Genomic DNA, 23565 nt, shown 5'->3' with positions numbered 1-23565 from the left:
ACACCTGTAGTCATATTTTGTTTGTGATTTAATAAATAAAGCTTGCCTGAAGATCAAACAGCAGAGCTAAGCAACTAGTTAGCCTCAGATGCCAGGCTGCCTTCAGTTTCTTAATCTGCCCAGAAGCAGATGGATCTCTGAGAGTTCAAGACCACCCTGGGCTACCCGAGATTGAATCTGCTGTCTAAAAGAGAAACAGAGCTCACACAAAGGTGATCCTAGCACTTGGGATCACAAGCCTTTAATTTCAGCACTAGGGATGTGGAGATGTGGAGTGATATGGCTGGGGGAGATAGGAATATAAGATGGAGGGAGACAGGAGCTCAGAGCAGTCTGAGATTTCCTAGAGAGAGAGTCAGTCTGAGGATTCTTAGAGAAAGGATCCCCTCATTGGTCTGAGTATTGGTAGAGGTAAGAACTCTATAGTGGCTGGCTGCTCTGCTTCTCTGATCTTTCAGTATTAACCCCTATATCCGACTCTGGGTTTTTAAAATTTTACAAATTTTTTAGAATTTGTGCTACATCTGGCACCCAACTTTTGGAACACAAATTCACAAAAAAATTTCTTTTTGTTCCTGTAACCTTAAAGCTGCTGGCAAAGGCCAGAGCTACAGGCAGCCAGAGTCACCCCCTGCTGGCTGGGTTTTCCTTTCTTATCTCCTGGTGGGCTGTCCCTGGATCCCCTTTTCAGGCTGCTGCCAAAGAGATAGCTGCCTTGCAATCCAGTCAGGCATCTACTTACATCTTCATCGTCAGCAGTGGCAAATTTAGTGAGAAATCTGGGAATTCTTAAAGGAAGGGATTAGTTAAAACAGAGTTTTTCCCTTGTTAAAAATGGGGAACACTATGATGATGGAGAGAGTTAGGTCTCTGTATGATTATGCAATGAATTATTTAAAAATGGAACAATTAAATAAGTGAATATCAACTTAACTGGATTGACATAATGTCAATGATTATCTTGATAATTCTTGGTTTATCTCTAAAATATTTGGTTAATATGAGTTCCAAGATAGATGCCTTAGAAAAATTCAGATAGAGGAATTTAAAGAACCAACTTCTACATTATAAGGGTAGAGGGAATAGCCCAAATCTTTCAACCAACCAACCTTAATATATCCAGCAACCTTACAGGAATTGCCAAATGACAGATATCTCGAGGGCTCTGTAAGAGCTGAATGAACTTCTGGGCAAATGTTAGATTTAAGGAGATTCAAGGACACGAAACTATCATATATTATTCATTCACGATTTATGAAGCAGATGTTAAACTCATGATCAACTTGTAATGAAATTATCTCTCAAGAGTGGAGAGACTTGGTTACGGCAGTCTTGCTTGCTTGGTCCACAATTACAGGGGAGGACCTGGTGGAAAGAAGAGACTAAGACCTTTAAACAATGGAGTAGGGCTAGAGGTATAGGCATCTCTCAAGATCAGCTTCTTGAAGAAGGAGATATTAATATAGAAAGGCAATCCCTATACTATAGACAAAACCTGGCTTTATTCCAGGCATCAGCTTTGAATGCTTGGTATAGAATTGAAGAACTAGGAAAGAGGAACGAGATGTTTTAAGATCATTAACGCTGGAAAGTTGGTGTAGACGGCGTTTGTTCTCAACACAGATTCCGAAATCAAGCTCCTTTAGGAGCAGGGTTGCTAAGGAGAAGCCCCCGGGAGAAGTGTCTCTGCACTTCTGGAACAAAGAGCTGTAAGAAGCCTGTGGAGGCAGTAACTCTTCTTCCTGCTCGCCTGCTTCCCTTGGGTGGGCGGGAACCTGTGGGGACTAGAAGGAGGGATTGGGGGTGGTGGTAAGGCTGACTAGAGAACCCTCGGATCCCCGTTCACCTGGGCTGATAGACGATTGCTAGGCGGGTCCCGCCCTGGCCACCGCACTTCCCACTGAGGCTTCTCCTTGCAAGGCAGCTGCTGCTCTTGAATTAGGAAATGCACTGCTGTGTGTTTGAAGCACCGACTCCCGGGAGGAGCAGGTGGCAGGCCGCTATGTGCGGACCCTCCGACCTGGGCGAGCAGCGAGGCCCCAAGCACCTGCCGGGCCAAGGCTCGCGGCTGCGCAGACTGCCCGTCCCGCTCCGCCCAGCTCCGCCCACCCCCGTGTGTTTACGTGGAGACGAAGATGGCGGCGGAGATGGAGGGGCTACCCGGCACGAGTCGCCGGTGAGCGCTTAGCGTGCCCCGGGCGGCCGTGCGGCCGTGGAGCTCTGTCCGCTGGCGTCTGAACAGATCTTTCCTCTCCACCCTTTCCCTGCCTGCCCCGCAGACGACATGGAGGACGAGGACGAGGAGAGACAGAGGAAGATCGCCCAAGGCGGGGCTTTGGTAGGAGCACGGCGGCCTCAGGCCGCTCCGGGAGGCGGTGTCCGGGGGCGGGGGGAGGGGAGGCTGGGGGTGGTGGCTGGGGGTTGAGGGGGCAGGATTGGGGGTGGAGGGGTGGAGGGAGGGCAAGGTTCGAGCTGGGGAGAGCCGCCCCCCTGACTGCTGGTGGAGACCTGGTGACTGCTCCTCCCGGCTCCTTTCTCCCAGGTGCCACAGAGAACCCGAGGAGCAGGTGGCCGCCTATGCCCCTCTAAGAACTGCTTACGAATTGCTTTGCAGCCTCTGCCCTTTTCACTTTCTAAAGGGCGTTTTACAGTCGTTCAGGCTTTGTGCTTTTCGGACTGGGTGTTTAGGGTTTTTTTTTTTTCCTTTCTTCTTTTTTTTTTTAATCCTGAGGGACACCCATATGCTGATCACCAGCCTGCCGGCTTTAGGTGTCACGCTGGCACTCTTGGGTGTGTGTGATTGACCTGTGACAGCTGCCTCGGCAGTGACTTGAGTGTGCCACAAGTGCCAGCTGTGAACTTGGCTGCAGGGGCATTTTTAGAAGCGTTTTATTTATTTATTTTTGTATGCTTGTGTTGGAGGTCTTTGTCATGGCACGTGAGCTTTTGTAGCGTGTGGAATGGAACATCTGACCACCAAAAGGGTCTATAAATTAAACAATACCAACAGAATTCCTATTTAATGTTATGTATTTGATAGTGTGTAGTAAATGTTATGTATTTGGTGAGTTTGATTTTTGTGTGGGCGTGCGTGTATGGCGAGACATATAAACAATCAAGAATTATACCTAGGTATCCTTCAGTGGGCTTAATGAATAATTCGACACAACATGAATGGAATATAATGATTTCTTAATAAAATTGCCAGTTTGGACTTACCTATTGACCTTGCTCCCTAAAATGAAGTAAAAGACCTCGTTTTTAGCAGTCATACCTGGGGACGATCACATTGTTTTAAACTGCTTTTCTGTATTGTACTTGACATAAGCGACAATCATCTGCGGTTAGGGTGATTTTATCTTTCACATTTTGGTAAAATATTTTAAATATTGTTCATTTCCCTCAACGTTATATAAAGAGGCTCATTATTATGTTAATACAACTTAAAATTATCTAACAGAATAATTATTCAATAAATATTTATAGAATGAACAGAATAAGAAATGAGTCCTCTTTATGACGATCACTTAATTCAGAACTCTTAGAGAAGTTGTCCATTGCTGGTATAAGAAAAGAACATGTAAAATCTCTCCCCAAAATAGGTTTATAAGCTTGTTTCTCCATATTTCGTAGTTGGTGCTGCTCACAGTCAGGATGGGTCTTTCCTACTTGTTTACCACTCTCTGAAAACACCTTCACAGACACGCAGTTCATCTCACTCACACCCTACGTGTTTCTTAAGCAATGATGTTTACAATTAAATTAGTCATCACTTCTCCATGTGTCCCTTCACACACATAACCTTTGGGAAATAACATTTTAAATCCTAGCACTATTGGTGGGCATTTTCCAAACTCAAGGTCTTTGTAGGATTATTTTCATTCTATATATTATAGTTTATTCTCCTGTGCAGGATTTAGGCTGGCATAAAACATTTCATAAAATATATTCTATAATGTATACATGACAAGCTACTTTTAAAATGTTCATTTATGTGCTGTATATAAATGAAAATTGTCATTGGAACGATTTATCAATTTACCAAGAAAAAGATTTAAGAATTGTGACTTATGAAACTATGTTATAAAAGATGATAATTATGTCTAATAAGCAGTAAGAAATAACAAAAATAACTGACATGGGAGATATCTGAGAGAAAGCACCAAAAGCTTTTGTAAGTGTTGCTTTTACTATTCTGAGCCATCTCCCCAGATCTAAAATATTTCTGTTATGATCAGGTAAAAAAAAATTTCAAATACCAATTTTAAAAATAATAAAGCCTTATCAAATAGAGTATGTGCTCTCTGACGTGAGCATCTCACAGAAGATCATGACAGTGTTACTGAAGTTTCCTACTTTAGTGTGATCCTGAACCTGTAGTCTTTTACTCCAGTACAGCTTGTATTGTAGAGTTCTGTATTATTTGGCATTTGTGAATATCCTTTGTTTTTTGTTTTCTTAGGAAAAGTGTCATGCATCCCAGACTGGCCTTGAACTCCTGCTCCTCCTGAGTGCTGGGACCTATAGATGTGTGCCACCAGGCCCCGTGGATCGCCTTTTCACTTTTGCCTTCCTTTTCCTTTGCTCTTACTGCCAGTTCTCATTTGTTTGGACATGGTCCTCTGGCCTTGTCCCTTTCCTATTCCTTTTCTCCTAATTAGCTGTTTTAAATTTGCATTGACCAAAGAACCCAGAAACGGGTTATTAGTCTGGTGTGAAACCTCAAAGAAGAACAAAGCCCAGGTAATGAGGAGCCAGATGAGCAACTGGACATAGAATAGCTTTGGTAGTAAAAGTAGTGGTAACGGTTAAAAGAATGTGTGTTTGTCATATCTGACCTCTGAAAAGGCTCTTTCCTAGTAGTGCATCTATTTTCAAACAGGTGTTTCTGTCATAGCGGTAATATATTCATTGTTATGTAAAGAAAGCATTAAAGCCTTTACACACACACACACACACACACACACACACACACACACACACAGAGGCTGACCTGGAACTCACTATATAGACCAAAAACTGAAGAGATCTGCCTGCCTCTTCCTCTGCCTCATGAGTGGTGGGATTAAGTGTACCGCCACAGCCAGTCCAATTTGTAGAAATCATACTCAAACCTTTATTTCATTTAATTTTCACAATCTGATGAAATAATAGTTTGGCCTTATTAAAAGGCCCTAATGTTAGGAACACATATTTTGACTCCTGAGCTTTGCCAGCTCTCAGTGAACATAGCTAAGCAGATTATAAAGTTTTAAAAATGTTACTATAGAAATTAACATATTTCACATCTCAGAGTATGTTCTGAAAATTCTTTTTTTTTTTGCTTGGAATGATAATTTATAACATCATAATTCTTTAGTTTAGGAATACATGATTGTTTAGTCACTTATTCTTGGTCTAGTTAGAGTAAGACACTTGCTTGGGATCTGAAACAGTTTTGCACTACAAATGTATATGGACACAGTATCTTTCCAGTAAATCTTGCAACTATTTCTGTGACTGCATATGTTAACATTTTTATAATTGGCTTCCAAATGGCAAACACAGATGGCTGCTGTCTGAATTTCCAGGGTGTTTTAGAATAAATGTTTTCTCAGTGAATTAAAGTGTATCGTTTCAGTGTCAGGTGATTAACCTAACAGAGTAGCCTTTTACATGTCTGTTAACTTTTCTTTCACATTTAAAGTAAAAAAGCCAAAAGAAACTGAATATAATATGATCTTTTTTTTCTTTCATTTTTAATTGAACAGAATTCTCTCCAGGAAGATTCTGTACATAGTATTTTTCTGAGAATTTGAATTTTTAATTTTTTTTAAGAAAAGAGAAAGATTATAGTTGGAAGGGTAGTTTTATAATTTTCATTAATTTAATGAGTAATTAAAATATTTTTATCCATTTCTGAAGCCATGGGACTTGTGGAGTTCGGCATGCTTTGTGTTAGGTCTTCTCAGTTATTAAGAGGTTAAAACTATTGCTTAGATGTGTCATCCCTTAGTGATGGTTTTCCTTTTACTCCACATACACTTACTGAGTCTTGTCTAAGTGTTGAGTATAAAGAATTGAATTAAAATCCTTGCCCTCATAGAGCCTTATGCTTAGTTAACCGCCCCCCACAAAGACCGCATATAATCCACTATAACAGACTGAAAACAGTGTCTTTGTAATTTTATGGCTTTAGAACTGGCCTGTTCCAAATGCAGTTGTAGGACTGATTATTCTATTACATGGATATTTGTCCATGTATGGTCTTTCCATTGGATTCAGTAATGCATACTGTTACCTCTGCTTTTCAGTCAAACTTGCCATAATTTGGTATTTTTATCTGTGTACTTATACTGTGTACTTACATTTGAATAAACATTAGATATAAATGATTTGTATGCACTAAAAGAGTTGGAGTTTGAAACAGAATCTTAATCCTAAACTCCTCTGCTGGTGATGTATTTTAATGAGAGCATGGTAGTGTAAGCAGCTTCTGGAATGTGCTGGTAAGAATGCCATTCATAATAATTTTCTGGCATTGCATTCTCCCTGAGGGATCTTTGCTTTTTAAATGATAAGCCTGGACTTTTGATTCTATTTACAGATAGTATTTTAACAGCAACCCAGTCACTTGATTTTTAAGAATGAATCTTTTATCCTACAAACCCTTCTAAGTATATTTCAGGGGCTTAATACTGCACAAAGAGGCAGCTGACTCTGCAGCTGTTCTTCAAGCAGACAAGAAATAGAACACCTGTGGAGTTGCTAAATAACTTGGGAAAACCGTGGTGTAGTGTATTTTTATATTGTATGGCACTAGTAATTGCTATATGTTATTGCTAAATGAATATCTTTAAAAAATGGGCATCCTATGTATATTCTTCTATAGTTGGTAAAGTTTAGAAATACTGTATTATTTAGTGTTTCATGGTGATATTTGTTGACAGGGGTTTCTTTCCCATCTGATACTGCCTGGTCAGGCAGCCCTTCAGTCATAAGGAAATACACAGAGGTCTGTATTAATTATAAACTGATGGCCTTTTAGCTCAGAGTTTTTGTTAACTCTTATAACTTATATTAGCCCATAATACTTGTCTGTGTTAACCACGTGGCTTGGTACCTTTTCGGTGAGGCAGTCACATCTTGCTTGCTCTATGTCTGGCTTCCTCTGTGTCTGGGTCACGACTGCAGACTGTATCTTTCCTCTCAGAATTCTCGTTGTCCTGCCTCTACTTTCTGCCTGGCCACCCGCCTATACTTCCTACCTGGCTATTGGCCAATCAGCATTTATTTAAAATATAAGTGACAGTGTACAGACCATTGTCCCACAGTACTTTCCCCACCCCTGTTTTTTCTTTTTTAAAACAAGAACTCTGAATTGAATCTCCTTTTTTTTTTTAGCTTTTCTCCTGACCATTACAAGTAACAACTTGTAACCAACACTGTAAACAAAGAAAAATATCCATAGTCCATTTTTTTACTAATATGGGCATAGTTTTTCAGGCTGCTTCCTGCTGATTGGGGGCGCTGATAATCTTACAGGGACCTAAAGAAAATTTAGAATTACAGTCAAGCCCTAACTGGAAAATTCTGTTAGGCTTGATCATCTCAGCTAGCAGTCTTGAAACTTGTGGTTGTAGAACTCAGAGGAAACTCCAGCAGAGGTCCTCTGAAACATTGGATCATCTGGGCCATCTGCTCCTATTGGAGAGTCTTTAGGGGTCTTCCTTGATCAAACCTGATTTTCCTTAGCCCAGAATGAATCCACAGCTTCTCATTTCCTGTGGAAACAAAAGGAAAACCTCTTCTCCAAAGTAACATACCTTTTGACTTAAATTTTGAAGTCAAGGCATTTTCAAAATATATATGTTGGATTAATCCAGCAGCATTTATAATCACATCTTTTAGCAGCTGTTGCTCCTTCCTCAGCAGTCATACATTTCAAAGACAACACAGTAATATGCACTATCCAGACTCCGTGTATTTACCATCTTTACATGACTTTATTTTAACCTCTTTTTATTTTATTTTTATTTTTAATTTTTGGCTTTTTGAGACAGGGTTTCTCTGTGTATCTCTGGCTGTCCTGGCACTCACTCTGTAGATCAGGTTGTTCTTGAACTCACAGAGATCCGTCTGCCTCTGCCTTCCAAGTGTCGGGATTAAAGGTGTGTGCCACCACACCCAACTACTCTCTTTCTTTTTTATTTTAAGGACTTTATCTTTTTCTTTTCTCTCCCAAACCTACATATATTTTTAAATACACTCTAAACCGTTTAGAGGGGTTTTTTTTTGTCTTGGAATCTATCTTTACTGTATCTCTTTTTCTGACCACATAAGTCTTTAATTTGCTAAGCAGTATGGCTAGGACTAAAGCTGTGATTTTGATGGCTGGATCCAACCCATTCCTTAGCTTTTTGAGAATCTAGCTTCATGGTGGAGGTACTGGCCAGACCCATGTTTATTGCCACAACTCTGTGGTGTTTCAGGGTCTGTGCCACCACCAAGAAGCATGCTATAGGCTATTCATAAACACCATTTAAGTGTTTTGTGGCAGAGCCTCTTAAAAAGGCTGCAAAGTTTTTGCAGCTGAAGCTGTGTCAGGAAGCCTCTCTAACAAACAGAGCCCACCTGAGAAAGTGCCTCTATCATGCTTAACTCTGTTCTTTTCTGTCTAGAATTACTTCCCAAGCTCTCTCAGGTTTTCTGTGGATGAGTTGTCCACATGTTGTGCACCATTTGTTGACTGAGTTTCTGTCCCACTTGGTCCTGCCTGGTCAGGCAGCTGTTCAGTCACAAGGAAATACACAGAGGTCTGTATTAATTATAAACTGATCGGCCTTTTAGCTCAGGCTTTTTATTAACTCTTATAACTTATATTACCCATAATACTTGTCTGTGTTAACCACATGGCTTGATACCTTTTCGGTGAGGCAGTCACATCTTGCTTGCTCTATGTCTGTCTTCCTCTGTGTCTGGGTCACGACTGCAGACTGAATCTTTCCTCTTCCCAGAATTCTCGTTGCCCTGCCTCTACTTCCTGCCTGGCCACCCGCCTATACTTCCTACCTGGCTTGTATTTATTTAAAATACAAGTGAAAAGGTACAGACTGCTGTCCCACAACATCATTGATGATACTGTGTTAATCAATTATATAATTACTTATCAGCTATTTTTGTAATTAATGTAGTTAATAGTTAAGGCTCATGTTTTCTTCCGTGTGATTAAAGAGCTCATATTTAAGAAGTGGTGGTTTCATATAAAAGAAATTTTATAAAAGGGAAATTTAGACTAGGGAGATGGCTCAGTATGTAAAGTTGCTTGCTTGCACAAGCAAAGTTCAGGTCCTCGACATCCATGTAAAAGCCAGGCTTTGTGGTGTGAGTTTCTAACCTTTTGGGTGAGGGGCGACATAGATGGAGGCAGGAAGTTGCCTGAAGTGGTGATTCACTGACCACTGAGGCAGTAGCTTCAGGCCAGCTTCAGGTATCCTGAAGAGTGATACCTACACTCGGGCCAGCACACCTGCACACACTCCTCACAAGCACACTCGAAGAGAAGTTAAGTTAGGGGAAAACACCTGTAGTTCAAGTCATGAAACACATCAAAGTTGCTATACAATCATTTTCTCTTTTCTTTTTTTTTTATTTTTTTTAAAGAAAATAAGCTGTCCCTTTTCATTATACACACCAATCCAAGCTCCCACTCCCCTCCTCCCATTCCCTCTATCTAACTCCTCTCAACCATCCCCCCATCCACTTCACAGAGAGGGTAAGGTATATTGCTTTGGGGAAAGTCACAGGCCCTTCCTACTATATCCGGGCTGAGCAAGATACCCATCCAAAGAGAATGGGTTGCGAAAAAACCAGTACAAGCAGCAGGGACAAATCCTGGTGCCACTGCCAATGGCCCCCAGTCTGCCCCAGCCATGCACCTGTCATTCACATTCAGAGGGACTAGTTTGGTCCTATGCTTGTTCCTTCCCAGTCCAACTGGAGCTGGTGAGCTCCCATTAGCTCAGGTAGACTGTTTCAGTGGGTGGACCCATCATGGGTGACCTCTTTGCTCATATTCTCACTCGTCCCACTCTTCACCTGGACTTTGGGAGCTCAGTCCAGTGCTGCAGTGCAGGTCTCTGTGTTTCAATCAGTTGCTGGATGAAGGTTCTATGGTGACATTCAATTTTTTTTTCTTTTTTTTTTTAACTTTTTTTTTTTATTGAGAAAAGAGAAAAAAAAAAAACAAATTTCCTCCTCCTCCCAGCCTCCCATTTCCCTCCCCCTCCTCCCACCCTTCTCCCCCTCCCCCCACTCCTCTCCCCCTCCCTCTCCAGCCCAAAGAGCAGTCAGATTTCCCTGCCCTGTGGTAAGTCCTAGGTCCTCCCCCCTCCGTGCATTTCTAGGAAGGTGAACATCCAAACTGGCTAGGCTCCCACAAAGCCAGCACATTACGTAGGTTCAAAACCCCGTGCCATTGTCCTTGGGTTCTCATCAGCCCTCATTGTTGGCCATGCTCAGAGAGTCCAGTTTTATCCCATGCTTTTTCAGTCCCAGTCCAGCTGGCCTTGGTGAGCTCCCAATAGATCAGCTCCACTGTCTCAGTGGGTGGGTGCTCCCCTCGTGGTCCCGACTTCTTTGCTCATGTTCTCCCTCCTTCTGCTCCTCATCGGGACCTTGGGAGCTCAGTCCAGTGCTCCAGTGTGGATCTCTGTCTCTATCTCCATCCATCACCAGATGAAGGTTCTATGATGATATGCAAGGTATTCGTCAGTATTGCTCTAGGATAGGGTCATTTCAGGTTCCCCATCCTCAGCTGCCCAAGGAACTAACTGGGGACCTCGGCTTGGGTATCTGGGAGCCACTCTAGGTTCAAGTCTCTTGCCAACCCTAAGGTGGCTCCCTTAACTAAGAACCAAGTTCCAAATGGATTAAAGACCTCACTATCAGTCAGAACACAGTGAACCTGATAGAAGAGAAAGTGGGAAGTACCCTACAGGAGATGGGCACAGGAGATCGCTTCCTATGTGTAACCCCAACAGCACAGACTTTAAGGGCAACATTGAATAAATGGGACCTACTAAAACTGAGAAGCTTCTGTAAAGCAAAGGACACTGTCACCAAGACAAATAGGCAACCTACTGACTGGGAGAAGATCTTCACCAACCCCGCAACAGACAAAGGTCTGATCTCCAAAATATATAGAGAACTCAGGAAACTAGACTTTAAAATGCTAATTAACCCAATTAAAAAATGGGGCACTGAACTGAACAGAGAATTCTCAGCAGAGGAAGTTCAAATGGCCAAAAGACACTTAAGGTCATGCTCAACCTCCTTAGCAATCAGGGAAATGCAAATCAAAACAACTTTGAGATATCATCTTACACCTGTCAGAATGGCTAAAATAAAAAACTCCAATGATAGCCTTTGCTGGAGAGGCTGTGGAGGAAGGGGAACACTCATCCATTGCTGGTGGGAATGCAATCTTGTGCAACCACTTTGGAAATCGGTGTTTCGGTTTCTCAGGAAATTCGGGATCAACTTACCCCTGGACCCAGCAATACCACTCCTGGGAATATACCCAAGAGATGCCCTATCACATGACAAGAGCATTTGTTCAACTATGTTCATAGCAGTATTATTTGTAATAGCCAGAACCTGGAAACAACCTAGATGCCCTTCAATGGAAGAATGGATGAAGAAAGTGTGGAATATCTACACATTAGAGTACTATGCTGCGGTAAAAAACAATGACTTCTCGAATTTTGCATGCTATGGTGACATTTAAGATATTCATCAGTCTGATTGCAGGGCAAGGCAAGTTTGGGCTCCCTCTCCTCCATTGCTTAGGGTCTTAGCTGGGGTCATCCTTGTAGATTCCTGGGAATTTCCATAGAGCTAAATTTCCTGCTAGCCCCATCATGGCTCCCTCAATCAAGATATGTCTTTCCTTGCTCTCATCACTGTCCTTCCTCCATCTCGACCATCCTGTTCCCTCATGTTCTCCTCGCCCCTCCTCCCTCCCCTCCTTTTACCTCTCCTCCCTCCCTTATCCTCCTTCCCCTATGCTCCCATTTTGTCAGGTGATCTTGTCTATTTCAACTTTCCAGGTGGATGGATGGATGGATATATATAATGTTTTGCTTAGAGTTCATCTTATTAGCTTTTTTAGGATGATGAACTATAGGCTCAGTATCTTTTGTGTATAGCTGGTACCCACTTATGAGTAAGTACATTCCATGTTTATCTTTCTGGGTCTGGGTTAACTCACTCAGGATTTTTTTTTTTCTAATTCCATTCATTTGCATGCAAAATTCAAGATGTCATTGTATTTTTACTGCTAAGTAGTACTCTAATATGTAAATGTGTCACAGTTTGTTTTTCCATTCTTCAGTTGAGGGGCATCTAGGTTGTTTCCAGGTTCTGGCTATTACAAATAATGCTGCTATGAACATAGTTGAACAGATGTCCTTTTATTATGGATCATAGCATTGAAGTAGTAAGTTCAGGCAAGCTTCAGACATCCTGAAGGATGGTCCCTACACTCAGGCCAGCACACCCGAAGAGAAATTAAGTATAGTGGAACACACCTTTAGTTCAAGTCGTGAAACACAGCAGAGTTGTTATACAGTCTTTTTCATGATTTGATTGATTATGGCTGTGAGTATAGTGTTACTAAAATCCAAGCTAGATATAATTGTCGATGCTTGAAGCCTGAAGCTGTTTTGTCTCTATTAAGGAGAGGTGTAGATGATTTTCTTCTCATAATTATTATACTGTGGTACTGTTTTATAGTTATAATTTTGTCATAAGTATTGTCATTAGTTGTTTGAATCAGTATTTTTAATAAGGGTTCAACGTTGTTCCAATCTAAATTAGATATAATTGTTGATGGTTGAAGCCTGTTTTGTCTCTATTAAGGAGAGGTGTTGATGATTTTCTTTTCATAATAATTATATGTGGTACTGTTTTATAGTCATAACTTTTCGTAAGTATTGTCATTAGTCGTTTGAAACAGTATTTTTAATAAGGGTTCAACATTGTTCACCCATCATTGAGTTATATACGGGATGATAGCTCTGGCTAGATGTTGGTATTTTATGTGTGTCCTGGCCCAGTGGTAACACATTGTATAATATTAAAGAAGACTTTTCTTTTTTTTTTCTGCCATGGTAGCTGAAAGTGTTTGTTGCTCTTTTATCCCTAAATGTTTTACCAGTCATCCATTTTTCTTATAACTTTCATCAGTGTTCAACATTTTAATGATTGCTGTGTCATTGTTTTAATTTTTGTTGGCTACTTTTTAAAAAAGACATCTTAAGTGTTAGTGACTTTTAATTTATAGCAAGAGCTACCCAGGTTTAAACATCTCTTTAAAATAAGAAAGGTATTGTGGTGTGGATGGTAAGTAAATTGTATGACTAGGTGGCACTAGGCTATATAGTTTTATAGGCTGTAGGACTCCTGAGGGTGATATGCAAATGACTGAGGACAAGAAAGCATCATTCTCTGAAATTTATATTATTTCTATTTTTTCCTTTATAGATAAGGCTACAAAACACGGTCAGAACTAAATCTTTTGAATTATCTTTAGTGTAAAGTTAAAGTCCCAGGAAATCCATGAAGGATGCACTTGACCTCCGTGTGTGTGTCGTGCTTTCCGATGGGTTAAAATCCACAGATGATACTCTGAGTGCCTCACTTCCTATTTTCTCACTCTGAGCTGATTTTTTTTCCTTTCGGATGTTTTCATTTCTTATTCCTGATTCAGAAACATCCAGTTTCTTTGCCATGTAATAGTAACGACTCTATCAAGAACAGGACAAGTATCCTTTGTTTTGTCACTTGTTTTTAGTGATAGTTTGAGTTTAATAAAATGACCCAGAGTTTTAATAATGATAAAGAAAAATCTTAGATGATAATGCTGCTTTCTTTTTTCCCCCTATAGCTTGCTGAGTATAGAGAAAGACAAGCCCGACGAGAAGGGAAAAAGAAGAAAAGTGTTTCAAAGAGTAAACAAGATGTACACAGCTTAAAAATTAATCAACAAAGTAATGAGACCTCCATAAATAGTTCTCAGTGTGTAGAATCAGCTGAGAATCCTGATTCCACCAAAATGAGAGCTGGACAAATAGAGAAGCAAAATGAAGTCTTTGTTAAAGTGAGTGCCTCCAGATTTTCAGCATAGTTCTGAGTGGAACCTTAGTGTAATGAGAGTGGGCATCAGCACACTGTGCAGTTGAATGATGACTTTTCTCCCTTCTTGCAAATTTGAGCAATATTTTAGTAGCTAGACCTAAAGTATTTAATGACCTCTGAGTGAGCTTTGTGAGCTTTATTCAACAAATATTTATTGAGCACTCACAATGCAAAGCTGAGGAAGGCAGATAGAAAGCAGGTCGGTGTAAACTATCAGACCCGCGCCAGAAAAGTGCACCTGCTTTTCTGGAGTACAGGGGTCCACAGCCAGCCTGTGTGTGTAACTTGGGTAGCTCTGGAAGGGGTAATATAGGAAGTATGAGTGGGAGTCAGCTAGAGGTTACAAACAAAGTCAAGGAAGCAAGTTCTTCACCGAAAGAAAAGCATTTGCAAAGATGAAAGACAGTGAAGCAGTGTGTTGTGAGATCTGGAAACAGGAGCTTCAATTTCATATGAATCCCAGAGTGATGGGGTAGGGTGGTGGTAATTTCTGAGTTTGGAAATTCTCATAGAAAGTGCCCAATGAATCCTAATTTCCCAAGCCCCTACCCCCTTGTTTAATGGGCAACTTTCTGAAATGGGAATTTGAATGGATCAAGATGGTTGATAAGTGCTTGACTCACTAATCAAGACCAGAGAGAGAGGGATGGGTTTCTCATGAGAGTATTGGGAAGATGGATATTATTTGAATTTTGTGTTACAGCCTGTTTATGTAGAAATAAAATTAGAATAGATAAGGATTGTATAGGGTTTCTGTTGCTGTGATGAAATACCATGACCAAAAAGTAAGTTGGGGAGGAAAGGTTTATTCGACTTCATTTTCACATTTCTGTTCATCACTAAAGGATTTCAGGACAGAAACCCAAATAGGACAGGAGTTGATGCAGAGGTCATGGAGGAGTGCTGCTTGCTGGCTTACTTCCCCATGACTTGCTCAGCTTATTTTTCTTATAGAACCCAGGACCAGCAGCCCAGAGATGGCACCACCCACCATGGACTGGGCCCTCCCCATTGATCACTAAATGAGAAAATGCCTACCAGCTGGACCTCATGGAGGCCTTTTCTCTGATGACGCTAGCTTGTGTCAGATTGACATACAACCAGCCAGTCCAGGGATTTTAAGCTTTGGTCGCTACCCAGATGTGCAATGGAGACATGTTCTATTCCCCATAAAATCCAGTCACTATGTATGTCTCTTGGAAGTATGGGAATATGGCTTCAAAACGAGAGTGAGGAGCTGAGGTTGGTAGCACATATCAGAAACTTGAGCAGGTGGGAGCCTGAAGTGGGGTGGCCTTGTTTCATTTCTGTTGTAATAAATAACCAGTAAAGCAACTTGCAGTGGGAGAGTTCATTTGACTTATTCCAGGTTCTAGTCCACCATTGCAGGGAAGTCAGACTCAAGGTAGCTAGCTAGTCCTATTGTATCTAACAACCCAGAGAGAAAAAATGCAGGCATGCCTAGTTTCAGCTCTTTCTCTACTCTGAAACAGTCTAGGATGAAAGCCCAAGCAATAGCATGAATTCTAATTGTTCTTAATAATAAAAACTCGGAGTCAGCTATCGGGGTGAAAACTGAAGGATCAGAGAAGCAGAGCAGCTAACCACTAGAGTTCTTACCTCTACCAATGCTCAGACCAAAAGGGTGATCAAACTTCCTCCTCAGACTGCAGGGAGCTCCTCATTTACACACAACCAGCCAGTCCAGGCAGGGCAGTCTCCTGCCACCGTATATCCCTCTCTGCTCCGAGCCATATCACTCCTGTAGTGCTGGGATCACCTTTGTGTGAGCTCTGTTTCTCTTTTAGACTGGATCAATTTTATGTACCCAGGGTGGCCTTTGAACTAACAGAGATCTGTCTGCCTGAGATTAAGTCAGGATTGTGTGCCACCACTGCCTGGCTTTTAGTGGCTTAGTTCTGCACTCTGATCTTCAGGTAAACTTTATTTGTTAAAACAAAAACAAAATATCACCACACTTGTTACCTTTTATGTGTATTTATGATTCAAGACTCCTAATTTATTATATATTGTTGAATCATTATTGAATTGTGGTTAATGTGTGTATTGAATAAGAGCTTGAAACAGGAACATACACACATACACACTAGAGATCATGCCCGAGCAAAACTTAACTAACACACCTTTCCTCTATAAGGCATGCCACAACATTGCTGTTCCAAGAAACACTAGACAGCACTTAAACTTCATATTTGAGGTCATTTTTAAACAGTAAAATCAGTAATTAAAAAGTGCCAAAATGTGCCACAATGAGTCCTGGAAGGATACCGACTTTACGTTGTGAAAACAAGAAAGCCACTGTTGTCCTGTTCTGTGTCATCCAGTGTATCTACCTTGGGTCACTCTCAATTTTCCCTGTTCTGCTCATATCCCCAAATGACCTAATAGATGTTATGAGTATTGATTTGGGGCTAGCAAATAAATTTTATTAAGGAGGTGACTTCATGAAATCAAGAGTCTGAAAAAGGAAAATCAACTGTATTCTTAAATATATAATCTCTAAATATTATCCTTTTTTTAAATCTTGATAGTATACTTTGATGTACAAACTTTTTAATTTTTGAAAAGAAATGGTGAAGGTTCAGTGAGATGGTTGAGCGAATAGAGTTACTTGCTGGCTGGACATAATGGTGCACACCACTAACCCCAGCATTAGAGAGGCAGAAGCAAGAGGATCTCTGATTTCTAGGCCAACCTGGCCTATATAGCAAGTTCTAGGACAGTCAGAGCTGCATAGTAAGATCCTGTCTTGGGAAAAACAAGCAAACAAAACAAAAGAATCAATAAATGAAAACAACTTGCTGCCAGACCTTATGACCTGCATTCCATTCCTAGGACCCACATGGTGAAAGGAGAGAACCAGCTCCTGAAAGTTGTCATATGCCTTCCATGCCTGTGCTGCACACACACATCAAATCAATTGATGTAATACAGGTTTGTTTTTAAAGTGTTGAGAACATATCACTGTGTTGTTTAGCGGGAACATTCAGCCCCCAGTCCCTTGAGTATCTGCTTAACTTGTGTAGCAAGTTTTATATTTAGGGCTTTCTGGAGATGTATTTTATTATTTAGAGGAGGTTCCTTTCTACTCTTAATTCATTGAGTGTTTTTATGTAATTATCTGTGAGTGCTCTGCAGACACTCGGCCATGGAGGTCATCCCCAGCTCTGTGAGTGCTCAGCAGACACTCTGCTGTGGAGGTCATCCCCAGCCCTTGTGAGTGCTCAGCAGACACTCTGCCGTGCAGGTCATCCCCAGCTCTGTGAGTGCCCAGCAGACACTCTGCTGTGGAGGTCATCCCCAGCCTCTGTGAGTGCTCAGCAGACACTCTACCATGGAGGTCATCCCCAGCCTCTGTGAGTGCTCAGCAGACACTCTACCGTGGAGGTCATCCCCAGCCTCTGTGAGTGCTCAGCAGACACTCTACCATGGAGGTCATCCCCAGCTCTGTGAGTGCTCAGCAGACACTCTGCCGTGCAGGTCATCCCCACCTCTGTGAGTGCTCAGCAGACACTGCCGTGCAGGTCATCCCCAGCCCTTGTGAGTGCTTAGCAGACACTCTACCATGGAGGTCATCCCCAGCCTCTGTGAGTGCTCAGCAGACACTGCCGTGGGGGTCATCCCCAGCCTCTGTGAGTGCTCAGCAGACACTCTGACGTGGAGATCCATCCCCAGCTCTGTGAGTGCTCAGCAGACACTCTGCCATGGAGGTCATCCCCAGCCCTTGTGAGTGCTCAGCAGACACTCTGGCGTGGAGATCCATCCCCAGCTCTGTGAGTGCTCAGCAGACACTCTGCCATGGAGGTCATCCCCAGCCCTTGTGAGTGCTCAGCAGACACTCTGCCGTGGAGGTCATCCCCAGCCTCTGTGAGTGCTCAGCAGACACTCTACCATGGAGGTCATCCCCAGCCTCTGTGAGTGCTCAGCAGACACTCTACCATGGAGGTCATCCCCAGCCTCTGTGAGTGCTCAGCAGACACTCTACCATGGAGGTCATCCCCAGCCTCTGTGAGTGCTCAGCAGACACTCTACCATGGAGGTCATCCCCAGCTCTGTGAATGCTCAGCAGACACTCTGCCGTGCAGGTCATCCCCAGCCCTTGTGAGTGCTCAGCAGACATTCTACCATAGAGGTCATCCCCAGCCTCTGTGAGTGCTCAGCAGACACTGCCGTGGAGGTCATCCCCAGCCCGTGTGAGTGCTCAGCAGACACTCTGCCGTGCAGGTCATCCCCAGTTCTGTGAGTGCTCAGCAGACACTCTGCCGTGGAGGTCATCCCCAGCCTCTGTGAGTGCTCAGCAGACACTCTACCATGGAGGTCATCCCCAGCCTCTGTGAGTGCTCAGCAGACACTCTACCATGGAGGTCATCCCCAGCCTCTGTGAGTGCTCAGCAGACACTCTGCCGTGCAGGTCATCCCCAGCCTCTGTGAGTGCTCAGCAGACACTCTACCATGGAGGTCATCCTCAGCCTCTGTGAGTGCTCAGCAGACACTCTGCTGTGGAGGTCCATCCCCAGCCCACAGTTAATATTTTGTCTTGAAGGGCTGCTAAATGTTATGGTTTGTCCTCTATCCCTTGAGATGACATTAATTTAAAGGGCTGTTAGATATGGGTGAACGCTGCTAGGAAAGGCAAGCTCAGGCCCTTTGGTCACCTAACATTTCACTCAGTGGCCTCTTATAGCCCTGCAGGCTTTCAGGGTGGGTGGGAATGGTGTAGCTTGAGTTTCCTGGTTCTTCCTGTTCTGTGGTTGCCCACCCCCCATGATGTTTTACTCAGGTTTTGTTACTGTTAGATTACTTCAGCATTATTTCTGTTTGTTATTTGAGACACAGCATTTCATAATACCCAATTTTAAATTGTGATGGTTAAATCCATAATTTGTGATCTTCAAAATGTTTCTCCGTTGACCAATATTTTTCTTGTGAACAATCCATACTTTCCCATTCCTTTGTGTGCCTTTTTTGTTAACTAAACATTTTAAATAATGAGGCAACTTTGGCTTAGGTTTTGGTTTCAAGATGGATTTTTTAACATTATAGCATATTGATATTTGGATTCCTTACTGTAGTTTATCATTTTGAATGCAATAACTTTTGTTAATCTTTTTTTTTTTTTGATACACGATCTCTCTATGTAGTCCTAGACAGCCTCCCTAGTGCTGGGATTAAAGGTGTATACCACCTCCCCGGGCTAATCATTCTGTTTATTGTATTTTGGGGGAAGGGTTGGTTATTTTTGAGACAGAGTTTCTCTATGTGGCCATGGCTTCCTCTGTATACCATGCTGGCCTTGAGCTCATAGAGATCCACCTGTCTCTTCCAAGTAGGATTAAAGGTCTGTGCCACTGCCACTCAACTAGTCTGTTTATTCTTGATAACCAGTTTTTAAAATGCAGTGTGTACTTAATTATCATATGGAGGGATTGCGTCATGGAAATCTTTAGATTTAGAAAAGAACATCATGGCTGGGACAAGCCCAGTCCCTAGAACTCCCATTAAAATGCTGAGAATGGTAGCTTAAATCTGTAACCTCAGTATTAGGAGGACATGGAAGGATTCCTGGGGCTCAGTGGTTACCTAGCTTCTCCTAGTTAGTGAGTTCAGGTCAGTGAGAGACCTTGTCTCAAAGCAGATCAGCTGCCGTCCCAAGGATGACACCGAGAGTAGCCTCTGGCCTCTTCATGTACACAAATACACACACACATGCATAAATAAATAAATGAGCAGAACCTCGTGAGTTAGGACTCGTTGTTAGAGGATTTTAGACTAGAGACAAGCTTATTTTCCTGCCAGCAGTTGCTACTTCTTGGGAAGGCCATTGCAGAACTTGACCTTAAATGTCAAATAATATTTCTGTAGGAGTAGATGAGGAATTAGTGATAGTTAATATTCATAAACTCTCTAAATTTCATGTTAGAGGTGTGTGTGTGTGTGTGTGTGTGTGTGTGTGTGTGTGTTGGACAGTAAAACAACACTTTGGGAATTAGAAAAATTAAGATTTATTTCTTTATTCTATTCCCTACTTCACACTTGAGAGAAGCTTTGAATGCCACTGAACTCAAATTCTGGGTTAAAGCAAAATTGTTTCATTTTTATTTTATTATTTTATATGTATGGGTATTTTGGCTATAGGGGTTTATGCTTTCTTCCCATACAATGCAGTGCCCATAGAGGCCAGTAGAGAGCACTAGATCCCTTGGAACTGGAGTTACAGCTAGCTGCTTGTGGACCCCTTGGCAAAGAGCAGCAAATGCTCTTACCTGCTGAGCCATTTCTGTAGCCTCCTGCAAATGGTTTTAAGTGAATGCTTTTTAAGCTGTAAAAGCATTATATTAACAAAGGGTGTTATTTCTCTTCAAATAATTACTTTTAGCATGAAAATCTGGCAATACTTTTGAAGAAATGACACTCCGGATAATATCATTTAGGACTCTTATTTAGGAATTATAAAGTTTAGAGAAATTATACTTTGGTACTTCTGGCTTACAAAGGGTAGGTACTGTATATAAGAGCATATCCTCTTGGTTTTTTAGTATGGAGGAAAATATTAATGCTTAGACAGTAATTCACAGGTGAGAGTTTAAAGATCTGAATACTTTGTTCTAGGTTTGGAAGCATATTACCTGGCTTGTGAGCATTTTATGTAGTAGCTACATTATGCTACCAACAGCATTGCTTAGTGGAGGTAAAATATGGGGAGAAGGCATCATTGTAAATTGTTTTACTTTTCTTTTAGCCCGAAGGTGAAATTTCTTCCTTAGCCGACAACCATAGTTCTTTAGAGGTAAGATTGCCATTTCATAACATTATTTAAATAATGTTATAAGTAAAGATAGTCATTTTATTCACTAAAATTATTGTCTGTTGATGCTTTAACCTTTTACATGGTTTTGTTGCATTTCTCTAAATACAATAAAATAACAGCGTACGTGGTTAGGGAGTCACAGACATGGTCCACTGCTGCCATTTTTCACAATGTTCACTGACATTAACTATTCCATAGTTTTATCTTTAAATACATAAAGATTCTGGTCAGTGTCTGGGAGAGGCTCTAGTCCTAGGTCTCCAGATGGAAGACCAGTAGGGACTGACCAGTGTTTGGAAGAGGTCTAGTCCTGGCTTTCTAGATGGAAGACCACTGGAAACTGGTCTTATTTAGCGCGCGCGCGCGCACACACACACACACACACACACACACACACACATATTGTTTTGAGTAAAGCTTTTTACAAATGTGTGGATTTGCATTAACCTTAGGAATGTTTTGTGATGTTAGGTGAGAAACTCTCAAGTAGATGAGATCTCTTTATGTGATGATGATAAGTGTGTGTTATTTGTCTTAATCTTTTAAATATGATAACCATTTTTTTGGTCCAGAGTCAGAGAACATAAAAACATTTCTCTTTCTCTAAATGTGTCAGAAATTCGTGTATTTCATAAGTTTCAGTATGTTGCAGATTGCAAATAGAAAAGAGAACCATTTATGCTTAAATTAGCATAGCACAATTTTATATAAATAATATGGGTAGAACCTTTGATACTTAACAAAAGTAATGTGTTTTGGAGCTAAGTATATACTTACTAGTAGACCAGGAAAATAACCAACAACAAATAAATAAATGGATATCTGATTCACAGTATGTAAAATTTCCTCTGTGGTCAGTATGAATTTAAAATCCAACCGCTAAAAACTATCATTCAAGAATACTATGCCAAAACAGTTATCTTTTAGAGTAGAAGAAATCGAAACTTTTAAAGATGAGTACAAACTAAAGCCATTCGTGTCAACCAAGCTAGCAGTGTGAAAGATACTCCCACAAGTCACACACACAGATACAACAGATACAGTCTCAGTCACAAAAGCACAGAGAAGAGTAAGCATAGAGAGTAGATGAACCAAGAAAAAATAGGAAAAAGCCATTTATGTCTCACTCTGCAAATCAACAAATGCCTAATATAGATGGGGGCACAAAAAACCAAACCAAAAAAACTTGAAACAACCAGAACACAATCAACAGAGTTCTGGGAAACAGCAAAGTATTCTCAATAATAGCACTAATTGTAATTAGTCTCTACTTTCCAATTAAAAACACAATTAATTGACTATTTGTTGTCTGTGAGAAATACATCTTACTGGCACAGACACACAACAGTGAAAATGAGTGTATCAGAGTCTATACGCCAGGCAAGAGGAAGCCTGAAAAAACCACACAGGAGTAGGTGCACTCATACCTGATAAAGTGCACTTTATACCGAAGTTTACCAGAAAGAGTAAAGAAGTTTGCTGCATGTTAATAATGCAAGATCAGTCCTTTCTAGTTCTTGCAACGCATTCAGTATGCCGGAGAAAGTGAATGCTCCGTAGACGAATTGGAGGCCTTTAAGTATTTGCCCATTTTACATGTTTGATCATCATTACTGTCTTATCCCAACAGGGAACTTTCCTTCACTAGTTCCTCTCTAATACTTCTGGTGCCTTGGTCAGGGTTGGCTATCAGATCCTGGCAGGTTCTTCCAGTATGAACTACAAGTACTGACTCATTCCCAGCCTTCAGTACTCTGGCTGGTGGAGATGGGCATTGCTGTGACTAAGGTTAACGTCCTAAATGATTTGGGAATCATTGCCAAGTGTGATGCTGAAGCATTTGGGGAAGTTGTTTAGGTTGGTGCAAACATTTCTATGGTTACACAGTTGGGTTTCAGCTTTTTAGCATGCCTGTCTGGTGGCTGAGAAAGCAATTATGATCATAAAAGATTATGATGAACAGTGTACTTAAGAGCCTTCTACTGGGGGCTCCTTCACTGTGCCTGTCAACTATAGTATCCTGTTGCCTAGGCTACCAAAGTGCTTTCATCTTAGAGAAAACCAGACAGATGAAGAGGAGAAGTAAGTCAGAGAAGTGTTGAAGGGCCTTTTCTGGGGCTGGGGAGGTGGCTTAGTCAGTAAAGTACTTGTTGTACAGCATGAAGTCCTGGGTTTGGTTTCTCTGCACCCATGGTAAGTACAGGTATGGTTGTTATTTTCTGTAATTACAGCACCAGGGAGGCCAAGACAGGAAGATCCCTGGGACTTCGGGGTCAGTCACTCTTCCTGAATCAGTGAGTTCCAGGTTCAGTGAGAATCCCTACCTCAAAGAATAAGTTGAACTCTGACCTCACGTACACACACTCGAAAGTCATAGCAGACCGTAGTCTATCCAATTACCCTCTATATGGAGAAGCAGTATGAGGGGAATTAGTGGTGATTGGAAGAGAAGCAGGTGCATTGTAAGCACTCAGGTGTTTGAGGAATGATTGACATTTGAACTTGTTATATATGTTCTTGATGCTTGAACTGAGCAAAGTGCTTGTGAGACAAGCATG

General features: G+C 41.5%; 1 protein-coding gene across 12 annotated transcripts in view; it reads left to right on the top strand.

Annotated features, from left to right (window-relative positions):
* Positions 1-2146: 2146 nt before the first annotated feature.
* LOC121458752 (A-kinase anchor protein 9-like) overlaps positions 2147-23565 on the top strand; it is a 136942-nt gene continuing 115523 nt past the window's right edge. For 7 of the 12 annotated variants that reach the window (XM_041668089.1, XM_041668091.1, XM_041668097.1 and 4 more), the window contains exons 1-4: positions 2147-2338; positions 13928-14140; positions 17035-17133; positions 20939-20986. In XM_041668089.1, coding sequence (XP_041524023.1) covers positions 2285-2338; positions 13928-14140; positions 17035-17133; positions 20939-20986 — 414 coding nt within the window. In that variant the 5' untranslated portion in view covers positions 2147-2284. The remainder of the gene's footprint in view (positions 2339-13927; positions 14141-17034; positions 17134-20938; positions 20987-23565) is intronic. The other 5 variants (XM_041668095.1, XM_041668094.1, XM_041668093.1 and 2 more) reach the window with 5 other exon arrangements.

Source organism: Microtus oregoni, unplaced genomic scaffold (assembly GCF_018167655.1).
Source record: "Microtus oregoni isolate MIOR12 unplaced genomic scaffold, Mior012 000018F_ref0000195, whole genome shotgun sequence".
Taxonomy (NCBI): domain Eukaryota; kingdom Metazoa; phylum Chordata; class Mammalia; order Rodentia; family Cricetidae; genus Microtus; species Microtus oregoni.
Note: the sequence above shows the minus strand (reverse complement) of the source record. Positions and strands in the feature narration are given on the sequence as shown.